The sequence below is a fragment of the Antechinus flavipes genome, chromosome 4 (genome assembly GCF_016432865.1).
Source record: "Antechinus flavipes isolate AdamAnt ecotype Samford, QLD, Australia chromosome 4, AdamAnt_v2, whole genome shotgun sequence".
NCBI classification, from domain to species: Eukaryota; Metazoa; Chordata; class Mammalia; order Dasyuromorphia; family Dasyuridae; genus Antechinus; species Antechinus flavipes.
The window spans coordinates 28,501,518-28,514,035 of NC_067401.1; the positions used below are offsets into that span (position 1 = coordinate 28,501,518).

The 12,518-nt window shown below is 41.8% G+C and overlaps 1 protein-coding gene across 2 annotated transcripts in view; it reads right to left on the reverse strand.

The window, feature by feature from the left end:
* The window catches only part of CPD (carboxypeptidase D), a 62,870-nt gene that overhangs the window by 15,055 nt on the left and 35,297 nt on the right, over positions 1 to 12,518 (reverse strand). For both annotated transcript variants that reach the window (XM_051992235.1, XM_051992234.1), the window contains exons 7-12: positions 9,705 to 9,872; positions 5,437 to 5,546; positions 5,019 to 5,121; positions 4,605 to 4,747; positions 3,212 to 3,381; positions 597 to 917 (exon numbers count right to left, since the gene is read on the reverse strand). In XM_051992235.1, coding sequence (XP_051848195.1) covers positions 597 to 917; positions 3,212 to 3,381; positions 4,605 to 4,747; positions 5,019 to 5,121; positions 5,437 to 5,546; positions 9,705 to 9,872 — 1,015 coding nt within the window. The remainder of the gene's footprint in view (positions 1 to 596; positions 918 to 3,211; positions 3,382 to 4,604; positions 4,748 to 5,018; positions 5,122 to 5,436; positions 5,547 to 9,704; positions 9,873 to 12,518) is intronic.

A 12,518-nucleotide genomic window follows, 5' to 3' on the forward strand; every position in this document is an offset into this window, starting at 1 on the left:
CGGGGAGCCACCCACAAGGAAGTGCAGACCAGCACCTTGTCTGCCAGGACACTGAGAAATAACAACTTGTCCAGGTGACATTAACTAGAACCGACTAGATAGGAAGTCAGGCTGCTACCTACTACATCAGTAGTTCTTAAACTACTGGTCTCAGGACCTCATTATATTCTCCCCTGCCCCATTCAATGGATTATTTATTTTTAACATTAAAAAAAATTTCGAGTGTTTCTCTCCTTCCCTCCAGTTTCTCCTTTCATCTACTGACAAGGTGAGCAATACCTCTTTACATTCTTAAAAATTATGGATATTATATCTACTGATACTTATCTCCTTAGAAATGAAAACATCATAGTGTTACTGTTATTTGGGAAATAGTAGTGAGCTCACAGTCCCTCAAAAGCTCTTGGGGTTCCTGGGGTCCCCAGACCATACTTTGTGAACCACCATTCAATTTGTGTTGGAACCCTGGTCTTCCTGACTTCAAGGTCTGTCCTCTCTCTCTCCTGACACACAGCAGGTGCTCAATAAGTGCTGGGGTAGCAAGCCCTGGAGGGACATCTCTGAGGACTGAAAAGCTACTCCAAGGGGTCCCTCACTTGGTGAGATTGGTGATGTGGGGATAGTTCATGACGAGTCCTCGCAAAAACTCAGACAGGTCCTTGTAGGAATGGTAGCGATACAGGGCCAGGTTGGGCGAAGAGCTGAGCATGAGGCGCTCCAGGCCATTCTCCGCCGAGAGGTCCTTGATCAAGGTCTCGAACTCCTTGGTGGTCGGGTCGCTCGTGCCGCTGTCTGCCATCATGTCCTTCATCTTGTTCGACTTATTCCTGGAATCTGACGAGGATCGCACGAGTGTGAAATTGACCTGGACCGCACCCTCATCCTTCACCGTCACGTTCTTTGTGACAGGGTTGTATCTACGACAAGTGATGGAGAGAAAGGTTTTAGAAAAGGGGAAATGAAATAAAACTGTAGCCCTGTCTTTTGTCTGGATATTGGCCACACGTCCTCTCCAACCAGAAGGAAGGCAACAACGATGAGACTGGGTCTGTGGTTTTTGTTGGGTTAAAGGGAATTTTCAGGAGAGCAAACTCCCTTTACAATGCAGGAGGGGACAAAGAGAGAGCATGTCATGAAGGCCTTCCTGATTGGGAGACCAGCTCTCTTTTCACTGCATTATTTCTGAACACATCATTAAGCCATATTTAGTCACGTGACATTTAATACTGATTAGTTCAATAACACTTCTTTCAGATCAGCTCTCAATGCCCTCCTTCTCCATTTCCCATTTGGGTTCTTTGCCCATAAAATAGATACTGGTTCAGGAAATACTAAAAGATAGTCAAGAGGCTTCTGGGAGAGGGTGAAGCTAAAGGAAGGAAAGGAAGGACACCAAGGCCAATGTCATTCTAGTGTAACAGTAAGCCATACTGAGTCACAAGGCAGAGAAAATGGGCCTATGGGCTTTCAGCACAACATAGTCTGTGATGTGTTTCCACTAGCTTTCTAATGCTTCTTTACAAGGGTTGGCTGGGGAAGGGAGAAGTCAGAAATTGAGGTGATACATGTTTAACCTATATCGGATTACTTGCTTTCTAGGGGAGGAGGTGGGGGGAAAGGAGAGAAAAAAAAAATTTGGAGCACAAGGCTTTGCAAGGATGGATGCTGAAAACTCTGCACATGTTTTGAAAATAAAAGGCTTTGTAAAAATAAATAAATAAAAGTAAAAAAAAAAGAAATTGAGGTGAAATAAAAACAAAAAGTTACCAACAGACATTACAATATTTTTAAAAATCCCACACAAACAAACACAGGTAAGGTGTGGTCAGCAAAAGGGGAGTAGCCATAAGGAAAAGTCATAAGTTTTTCCAGTACTTATTGAAAGTTACCATGCAAATTTTTAAAAAAGAATGCTAAAAATAAATAATGTATTAAAAAATAAAATAGCTTTTAAGTTTAAAAATTAATTAATTAAAAATAAAGGTATTACACTTCCTTTGCCACTAGAGGGGAGTCAAACCCACAATACATTTGCTTCCTTCCCAGGAGTTCAGCTCTGGCCAGAAACCCTGAGTCTTTCTCTTTTTTTTTTTTTTTTTTTTTTTGAATTAGGTAAAAAAAAAAAAAAAAAAAAGGATTAGGCCATTCTCCACATCACCTCTTACCTAACTTTAATCACTGATTGGGTCTTCGTCTTAGTTAATGTGAGACCAGTTAAAAAGACCCACATCTCCTGCTGCATTCAGGACCATTCCTGATCTCTATCTTGTCGCTGGACCCAGAAATGACTTAGCCCAGCCTCCCTCACTTAACTCCAAATCACGTTTATGTCATGGCCTCCCCTCCCTGATCTCATGGTCCTCTTGGAGAATGAAGGCCCAAGCAACAATAGAACTCCAACAGTTGGTGCTTTTCAGCCTCCCTGGAGGGCCTGTTGTTCTCCTCAGGTAAGGGAGGTTAAGAAGACTAATAATCCTGACCCACCCCAAGGCCTTTGCCCAAGCTGTGCCTCATGCCTGGAATGCACTCCCTCCTTATTTCCCATCTCTCTTTCTTAAATAGCTTTTTGTTTATAAAACATATACATGGGTAATTTTTCAGCATTGATCCTTGCAAAAACTTCTGTTCCAACTTTTCCCCTCCTTCCTTCTACCCCCTCCCCTAGATGGCAGGTAGTCCAATACATGTTAAATATGTTAAAGTATATGTTAAATACAATATATGTATACATATTTATACAGATTTCTTGTCTCTTAGAAGCTCTTATCTTCTACTAGAGGCCCTTCCTGAATCTCTTGTCCCCACCTACTAGGGTCCTTTCCTCCCTTTTATTTCCTAGGTATATATTTTTCATAAACAGGACGTCTGAGGGCAGTTAAAAATTACTATTATTACAATGTGAGGGCAGCACATAGACATGCACACACATATGTATAAACACCCACTTGTATAGGGTGTATCCAGAGAGACAGCATGTCTGTATGTCCATGTCCACATACATGTATTCCCCAAAACTTAGCACACTGCCTTGGAAATGTATCCACACATGCACACACACTGTGTGCTCCACTGGAAGGTACATCCCTCGAAGGCAACAACTCCTTTGTATTCCCAGAGTCCCACACAGTGCCTGGCACATAGTAGGCACTTTATAAATCTCCCCCCATGCCCACGTGCTCTGAAGCCAGGGTCCCACAGCTCACTCACTCACCCTCGGGCTGAAGCAGTGATTTTGTAAGTTCCCGGAACCAGGAGGCGCCAGTAATCGCCGCTTTTGTAGGAGGTGACCGGATGGTTGATGTCGGCCACACTGATGGTGGCGTTTAGGATGCCTCGACCGTCTGTGGCATCCAGAACAAATCCTCTGACACCGCGATGGACCTGGAAAAAAGTCGACCAATTAGTCAGCAGCCCATTCTATGGTTTTAACCTTCAGAGAGCGTTAGAGCTAATAATGGTGCAGCTTATTAACAGGCTCCACTGCTTTCCAGAATTTTTAGTCTGGTTTGACAACTGTTCTGTCACGTATTCACTCATTACTTTTTTTTTTTTTTTTTTTGGCTGAGGCAATTGGGGTTAAGTGACTTGCTTAGGGTCACACATACAGGAAGTGTTAAGTCTCTGAGGTCATATTTGAACTCAGGTCCTCTTGGATTCATTACTTTTAAAATAACTCGCAAACTTCCTGTTTCTTATTTGAGCTCATGTGCATTTTCACTGTGTTGTGCTTTCTTCATCCATTAAGAAATTTTCTGCATTTTTTTCCTTTCAAATATCTCTCTTCTCTGCAATTTTTTTGAGGGGGCAAGACATTTCTGAGACCCCTCAAGTAAAGCTTTTGACTGAGGTCAAATAAGACATCCTTGATACTGCTCTAACTTCCTCTAGTGCTTTAAGCTTCTGGCTTTGGTTTTCAATGTTCAGTTTACAGCAATCTGGAACGTGACCAGCTTTTGTTTTTGAGATTCTCCTCCACAGCCCCTTTTTGTTGCTGCTGTCTCTAAATGGGCACGGGGTATCTCAGTTTCCCACCAATAGATATTATTGTACTTTCCCAAGGCCTTTCTTCAGATCCCTTCTTGAATCCATTCTGCCAGGCTGGTGGCCACTTGGGATGTCCCATGATTACCTCATCTTTCCTCTGATGGATCTTACCTTGGCAATGGACATAATATTGTGTGCAGACCCTGAAAGGTTTTTATACTTTTTATCAACTACTGAGGGGATAATGTGTTTGTTCATAATGGTTACTGCAAATTCCAGCTTTATTTTACTTATTATCATCACATTCTGAACTTTTAAAACAGACCCACCATTAGATGGTGAGAATGTAAGAATACAAGCAGAATGTAAGCAGGGCAGGGAATGTCTTGTTTTTGTTTTTATACTCCCAGTATCTGGTGTAAGCCTTGAATATAGAAGCATAAGAAATAGGTTCTTAACTAAATTGAAAGAAAAAACAATTTTATCAACAAGAGAGTAAGCTATATATTGAGCTCAATTTCACAATAAGGAAGAAACATTATTTTTTAAAAACCTCCATAAAAAACATCTAAATATCACACACAGGTGAAATTTCATCCTTCAAGCTCTGAAATACATACTTGCTTCATGAACTGGATCAGAGACCTACGATTCTGCTCCCAATACTTGGGCAAATCCTTCTCATAAGGGTATTTGATACAACTCAATTCAATTGTCACTTCAAAGCAATTGGTGTTAAGATAATTCCAGTCTTGCATCCCACCTGGGGAAGAGAGAGTCAGAAGAATTAGAATTTACCATCCAAAAAGGTAAGCAATTGATTCTCCATCCCAGAGGTTCCAAGGAATCCTTAGTTTGGGGACACAAACCTTCAATGCCAACTCATTACCCGTCCAATTTTATAAAATGAGGGGATGAGAACAACACCTTTAAACACAATTTTTGAAAGGGTCAAGTGAGATAAGTTGTAAAAAGCTCTGTCTTAGCTGTTAGTAGCAATTCTTAATCATGATGATCATTTGAGCGGATTCTACCTGGGACATTGTACCAGTTGGCTCCATTGGTTATGCCATGGGAAAAATGCTCATCAGGATACAGGTCCTTGCAGGAGTTGCCCTGATACATCTCAGAATTTTCCTGGAAGAAACCAAAAACATCTAATTAGTACATCTGATGATTTGGCTTGGCCTTACTCAATAGCATACCATGATGGTAGATGAGAAAGCACTTAATTTGGAGTCAGATTTCATAGGTTCAAATCCTGGCACTTCCCCTTATTCCCCATGTGACCCCAGAAGCTATTCCCTCTCTCTGAGCCCTCATCTGTAAAATGGGCTTGTCCAGATGGCCTGGGAGCTCCCCTCTATTTCTACCTCTATAAACAAAGGATACAATTTTTAAACTCTGGGAACTAAACTCGACAGTGCTCCCTCTCTTATGATGGAAGCCCACCTTGGAATAAGAAAGGGCCAGATGTTGGAACACGGCATCATCTGGAGATCTGCTATAGGCGGTAACTCCTTGCTCATCATCATCATAGGGGTAGTTTACGACCAAAGAACCTACAAGAAACACCAAAAATGAATGGCACCACAAACTATCCCTCACTGGTGTAAAAAGGAGATCCCTCCCACCAGAGGCTCTGTGCCATCTCTCTGTGGGCTAGTCATTCCAGGAAGTCAGACTTCTAGCAGCAAGACCTGGTATGGTCAAGGTAATGAACATGTGCCAGGACCCAAATCCCAGGGAGCCAAGTTTTAGCCAGGGTGACATAGTATCCAGCACCCAGAGGCCCTTAACAAAGGTTGGATGGCCTCATCAAAGGGATTTAAGGGGTGATCACTATCAGAAGGGAGAGAGTGGCATCCTCAGGACCTAGGAAAAGCCCCTGGCCCCTGAATCTGGGCCTTGCTAAGGCAGGCTCCCTCCACTTCTCCTGGAAGGTACTTTGTCCATCTGCTTGAGCTTGCCTGCATCCCGGGTGTCCCCATTTCCAGCCTGATAAAACCTGCTTTCCTCGGCAGCTCTCCCTGCAATGTGGGGCCTTTCCTATAGAGCAGGGGTCCTCAAACTTTTTAAATAGGGGGCCAGTTCACTGTCCCTCAGACTGTTGGAGGGCCGGACTATAGTAAAAACAAAAACTTTGTTTTGTGGGCCTTTAAATAAAGAAATTTCATAGCCCTGGGTGCGAGGGATAATTGTCCTCAGCTACCACATCTGGCCCACAGGCCATAGTTTGAGGACCCCTGCAGAGTCTCAGCTCAGGACAGGAACTGTTTCTCCTTGAAAACATCAGAATCTGCAGCATTACCTGGCACCCAGGAAACCATCAGTTGATCATTCACTCGTGCAGGGAAGGTCTCCTAAAAGCCACCCTAGAAACCATCTCCATGACAGGAGTGCTGGGATGTCTCCCTCACCGACTGCCCAAGACTTTCATGACCTGCAGCAGTTCTCAGGACTCAGACAACCTCAGCTGCATAAAAGGTGTCATGGAGTCACTCTGACTGCTCCCTGATAGACACTTCAAAGTATGTATCTTTCTAAGTCTCCTGGGCCTAACAGGTCGGATCTCTAACCAGTTTTCCCTTCTCTACATAGTTTATATCTTGCCTTTCACCGACCTGCTTATTTTGAAAGCCTTCCTCCTCCTTCCATCACACTATTTCTTAGCTGGGGGTCTGGCAGCACCGCTTAAATTTAAGAATAAGTTTAGGAGAATAAAGCTGCTTAATAATAATGCATAACATTTATTATAATATTTACTAATATATAATAATGATGATTCTGCTTAAGGTTAAGAATACAATAATTATGCTATAATATATGCTAACATATCATATGTTAACATAAGATTATTTAATAATATAATGATACCACTGCTTAGTAATAAGCTTCAGAATGCTAGTTAATAATACTAATATACACTCAATCTTTAACATTCACAATTTAACTTTTGAGACTTTTAGCATTTGTGACATTATTAATAAGCTCATTTTCACTTTCATTTGTCACTTTGCACAATAGGAAAAAATGAGAAATGCTATGTGCAAGTTTATAGAGAGGCTGGCATAAGTTTAGGTACCTCTCTGGTCTTGTTCAGTCTAAGATGGTAAAAAGTTCAGTATTCATGGAACATTTTCATTGTTTGCCTTTAAAACTCAAGTTTTGTGCTGCAATTATGCTCCTAAAGCGCAGAACAAGTCCTCTGGACCTGAGCCCAAGAGTAGAAAGTGTGACTTAGTGAAAAAATAAAGGTGCTAGATAAACTACATATGAAAATGTCTGCAGCTGCTGTCAGCTGCAAATTTGTTAACAAATAATTTGTTATAGTCACATGTTATGTGTTTCATGTGTTATGAAAAGAGAATATTATCTGAAATCAATGTTTTGATTTTTTTCCATTGAGATGTTAGCACAAAAGGTCACAGAATTGTAGGGAATTACTAGAGAAAGAAAATGTTTTGAATGTTACTAGTTTTATTTTTTATACTATATTTTATGTGTTACTTCATGGCTACTGTGTTAGGAAAAGTACATATTATAAGAATTAATGTTTTGTTATAAAGAATTGTATGCAGAAAAATATACTTTCAGCAATCTCTAGTGAAAGAGGCACCTATCTTTATCCCATAGGTTTAATGATTAATAGGTTTAATCAACATTTACCTATTTAACTTCTGCATCATTTTCTAGGAACATTAGCCTTGCAAAAGTTGAGGATTAATTGTAATAGTAATATTATATGACATATATTAATATAATATTACTTAATAAGATGAAGACTATTTCCTAATAATGTATACTAAAATATTACTTGATAAAAATCCATATAACTGCTAATGATACTATTTAATAAGCTTAGTAATAATGCAAATAACATACTAATACAATAACACTGCTTAATAATACATACTCATATAATGATGACAATAGTGTTTAATAAAATGAATACTGCTCAATAATGTAATTATATATTAATAATACTGTTTAATATGCCAAAGAACACTGCTTAATAATAATATAACAATACTAACATATACTAATAGAATAATGATTCTTAATAATATATACTAGTATTTAATACTAATGTAATGATAACATTGATATTGTATAATAAACTGAAGAATGCCATATAATGCTAATTACATGTTATACAAAATACTTCTTGATAAGATAATAAATATAATATTACTAATATGTATACTACTACTGTTTAAGAGTAAGCTAAAATACTGCTTAATAATATAATATCAATACTAATAACATAAATACATATTAATACAATACTGCTTAATATCTACACATATAATGCTAATGAAAATTTTGCTTAATAAGCTGAAGAATACTGTTTTATAATATAACAATGCTAATAATATATAATAATATTGCCTAACAACACTATTATTACATATTACATATAACTACCCACATTACCGCTGCTCAATAATAAGCTGAAGAATTCTGCTTAGATTTAAGGGAGTAGCTGTGATGGAACCACTGGATCCCAGTCCTAGCAGGGGAAAGGACCTTCTAGGTCATCTGATCAGTCCCTTTATTTTATAAAGCTTCACAAAGTGATTTGTCCAAGGCAAGAAGAGGCATCAAATGACAAAGGTAGCATTTGAATCTAGGTCCTTGGATTCTAAATCTAAATCTGGGAATCCTTTCATCTTGTTCAACTAAGTAGGGGAAGAGAGAGGTGAGAAAAGGGATACGCTGACCCTGCCAGGACGAAAACAGAAGACCTGCCTGTCCTTGTGGAATTTACAGCCAATAAAAGGTTTGGACGACAAAAGGATCGCCATCAAATCTGCACAAAAGCCCTGGGTTCGAATCCTGTGTCTGATGCCGGCTACCTCATGGCTTTGGGCCAGCAGCTTTCTCTTGGATTTTGTCTCTGTAAGGTGGGAGTTGATTACTCTAGAGTCAGGGGTCCTCAAACTTTTTAAATAGGGGGATAGTTCACTGTCCCTTAGACTGCTGGAGGGCCGGACTATAGTAAAAACAAAAACTTTGTTTTGTGGGCCTTTAAATAAAGAAACCATAGCCCTGGGGGAGGGGGATAATCATCCTCAGCTGCTGCATTTGGCCCGCGGGCCGTAGTTTAAGGACCCCTGCTCTAGATCATTTGGCCTCTGAGGCCTCAACTGCAGACTTGATCCTCTATCCTATGGCCCCTCTATCTGGCGGGTCAATCCCAGGGACACTGTTTGATGGGTGTGGCCATACTCCCAGACAGCCAGCCTCCTCTCTTTCCCCCATTTCCAGCTACCCTCCCTTTGCTGTGTCCCCGATCAGAACGCCATTTCCCAGAAGGCAAGCCCTTCAGTGAGGGGCAAATGTGCCCTCTGGGTGAAGATGGCTCTGACACCCATCACACCTGTGGTCCTGGGCCAGGTCTAACAGCCACACCAAGCAAGCCTGGGCTCTGCAGCGGGAGGCTCTGGATTCAGATCCCACCTCAGGGGCTTGTTCCCTTTGGCAAACCCCTTCATCCTAACCTGTCAAACTTTGGGAGCTGGACTAGATGTCCAAGGAGAGGTTCCGCCAGCTCCAAAACCCTAAGCCTAATGTGGCGAAGTTAAACAGTGGTGGGCCATGGGGGGCAGACACACCCATCACCCACAGCACCAAAAACACCCAAAGCATTGAGAACAAAGCTCTGATGACCGCAGCCTTGGCTTCTGGGTTCTGGGCCCTCCCGCCCCAACCCGTACCTCCATGCAGGTTGGCGGAGAGCACAAACGGGTAGGTCTTCAGCCAGCTCATGACGGCCGTGGTCTCGGGCTGCACGGGGTCTGTGATCTGGAAGAACTGATCTGGGAAATTCCGGTTCAGATCGAAGTTGTTGCTGTTATTTCGGCCGACCACGCTGAAGGAGTCTCCTGTGGGGCAACAGAGCTGGGGTTGGAACTGGTGGGAGCGCAGCTCGCGGCCGAGCCGGTGCACATGAAAAGGGAAATCTGACCAGACGTGTGTCTTTGCCCTTTCTTTTTTTAAACATGATGCGAGAGAGCGCGTGAGACAGAGCAACAAAGACAGAGAAACAGAGAAAGAAAGAGAGAGACAAAGACAGAGAGAGAGAGAGAGAGAGTGACAGAGAGTGACAAAGACAGAGAGAGAGAGTATGGTTGTATTCCATGAGGTAAAGTCCCCATGGCATCCGAGGTGTCTCATCCCCACTTCCCAACAATCCTCTATGGGGTCTGCCCAACGCCAAGAGGGCCACCGTCTGCTTCTGTGCACAGCCCTCCCCTCTCTTATGTCCAAATCACTGGTATTTCCTGGCATCCCCTCCCTGGCCACAGTCCTTTTCAAGAACGAAGGGGAAACAACAATGACCAACTTGAACACGCAGAGGTACCTGAAGGACTCGAACAGGAGGCAGGTACAGGTCGAGCAGTGCCCTGACATTTCAAAGCTGTTCATCTCTGGGTAAATAAATCACTTACTCAAGTTTAGTCTTGGGTGAAAACTCAAAAGCATAACCTTGAGGGAGGCTCAGCTATTCCCTCAACCAAAAGTGAGTCACTTTTCATCTTCTCCTCCATAAATTGGGAATAATCATGGCTCCTAACCTCAAATGGTTATTGTGAATGCCAAATGAATAAGATAATGGATGTACAATAGCTTGCAAGTCTTACTGGGCTATGTAAATGTCAGCTCTTCTTATTACCATTTACCATTACCAGTTCTCTCTTATTCTTCCTTCTGGACCAGCCTACCTACCAGCCCTTTTCTGGCTATTTCCCCTCCCCCTCGGACCAGCAGCAGACCTCCTCCCTCACCATTCATCCTTCAGTCTTCCTTTGGGCTTTCATGTTCATTCTGCATTCACTAGCACCCACACTGTACGAGAGTACTGATGTCAGAAATGAAGTACATTAACTAAGTCTTTTTTCTATTAAAAAAAATCTTTTTTATAAGGGATGGTTCTTGGGGGGAGGTAGGGGTGAGGGAGATGGGAAATTGAGCTGTATATAAAAACAAAAGATCTTCCTAGTAAATAAAACTTTTTTTAAACTTCATGTAATTAATTTCCCAAATGTGATCCAGTCAGCCCCTTCTGGCTGCCCCTACTCCACTCTTGTCCATCTGCAGCACCTGTCCAAGACATACCTACTCCCAGACTAATTGAATGGGCTTCAGGGTCACAGGCCTGCCATTCACTTTGCTTCCTTAGAGGAGATAAGCATCACAGCTGACATTTGTGGAGTGTTTTATGGGCCGCAAAAGCACTTTTACATACATTATCTCGCCTGATCCTTATCAGGATTTTATGAGCATAAGCACACTGACTATTCAGTGAAGGGTTCCAGCCCTCATAAGTCTCTCCTGATTCCACAGATCAAAGCAGAAAGGGACCTAACAAGTCAACGCCCAAAGCCACAATGTTACAGATAAGCAAAAAAACAAAACAAAACAAAACAAAAAAACCTGCCAAATGGGACTGACTGGGGGAAGGAGCCAAGGGCTTCCAAGCCACGGCTGCTGCCTACCGCACTAACGAGGCTTTGCTGGGCCCCAGCCAGTGCCCCCTGCAGACGGGGCATATGGACAATGCCACAGATTGGGACAATGGGTACAGTGCCTCAGTCAGACTAGACTGAGATGGACCCCTCTCCCAATACCCTCTCACCCTCAGAGAGTGCAGAGACCCGAGTTCAAATCTAGCCTCAGATACTCCATGGCTGCAAATCTGCAGACAAGTGGGCCCTAAGGGCCCTTTAAGCATCAAATCTATGATCCAATAATCCCATCTTCTCGATACACACTTTAAAGGGTACAGAAACCCAGTTACGCAAGTTATAATAAGCTACTTCTTAATTACAAATAATCCAGGCAGACTGCCACAGCCACACAGCCACTGGCTCGAAATAATGTTCTGATGACCAGGGACGAAGCATTCCCAACTTGCACATTCCAAGAGTGTCTGGCAAGAGCGTCGGCTAGACGAAGCCCCTTCCCCAAAGAGACCAAAGAAAGAGGAAAAGGACACCAAGGATACAAACCTATTTCTATTTCCAGAATATTTTGTGTCAACAAAGAACTGGAAACAAAAGAGGTCGCTAGAAAGTGGGGAATGGCTGAACCAGTTATGGAAATAACTGTAATGGAATATTTTTCTATCATAAGAAATGATGAAAGGGATGGCTTCAGAGGAATCTGGGAAGATTCCTCTGAACAGTGAAAAGTGGAGAACAATTTATACAGCAACTGCAACAGTAAAAAATGAAAGGGGGAAAATACATGTAATATGTATACTTGTATATGTATAAATATGTCTATACACATGATACACTGTGTATATATGTCTCTGTGTATGTATATTTAGAGGGTGTGTGTGTGCACAAATATGTATACATATATAGTGTATACTCTCTCTCTGTATATGTGTGTATATAGATATAGATACAGACAGATATAAAGAAATACATACATCCTTCAGGTCTAAGCAAACATCAGCAGAGTGGGAAAACTCATTTGAATGCAATTGTAACATGAACCATTAGCTGGACAAAAAAAATTCT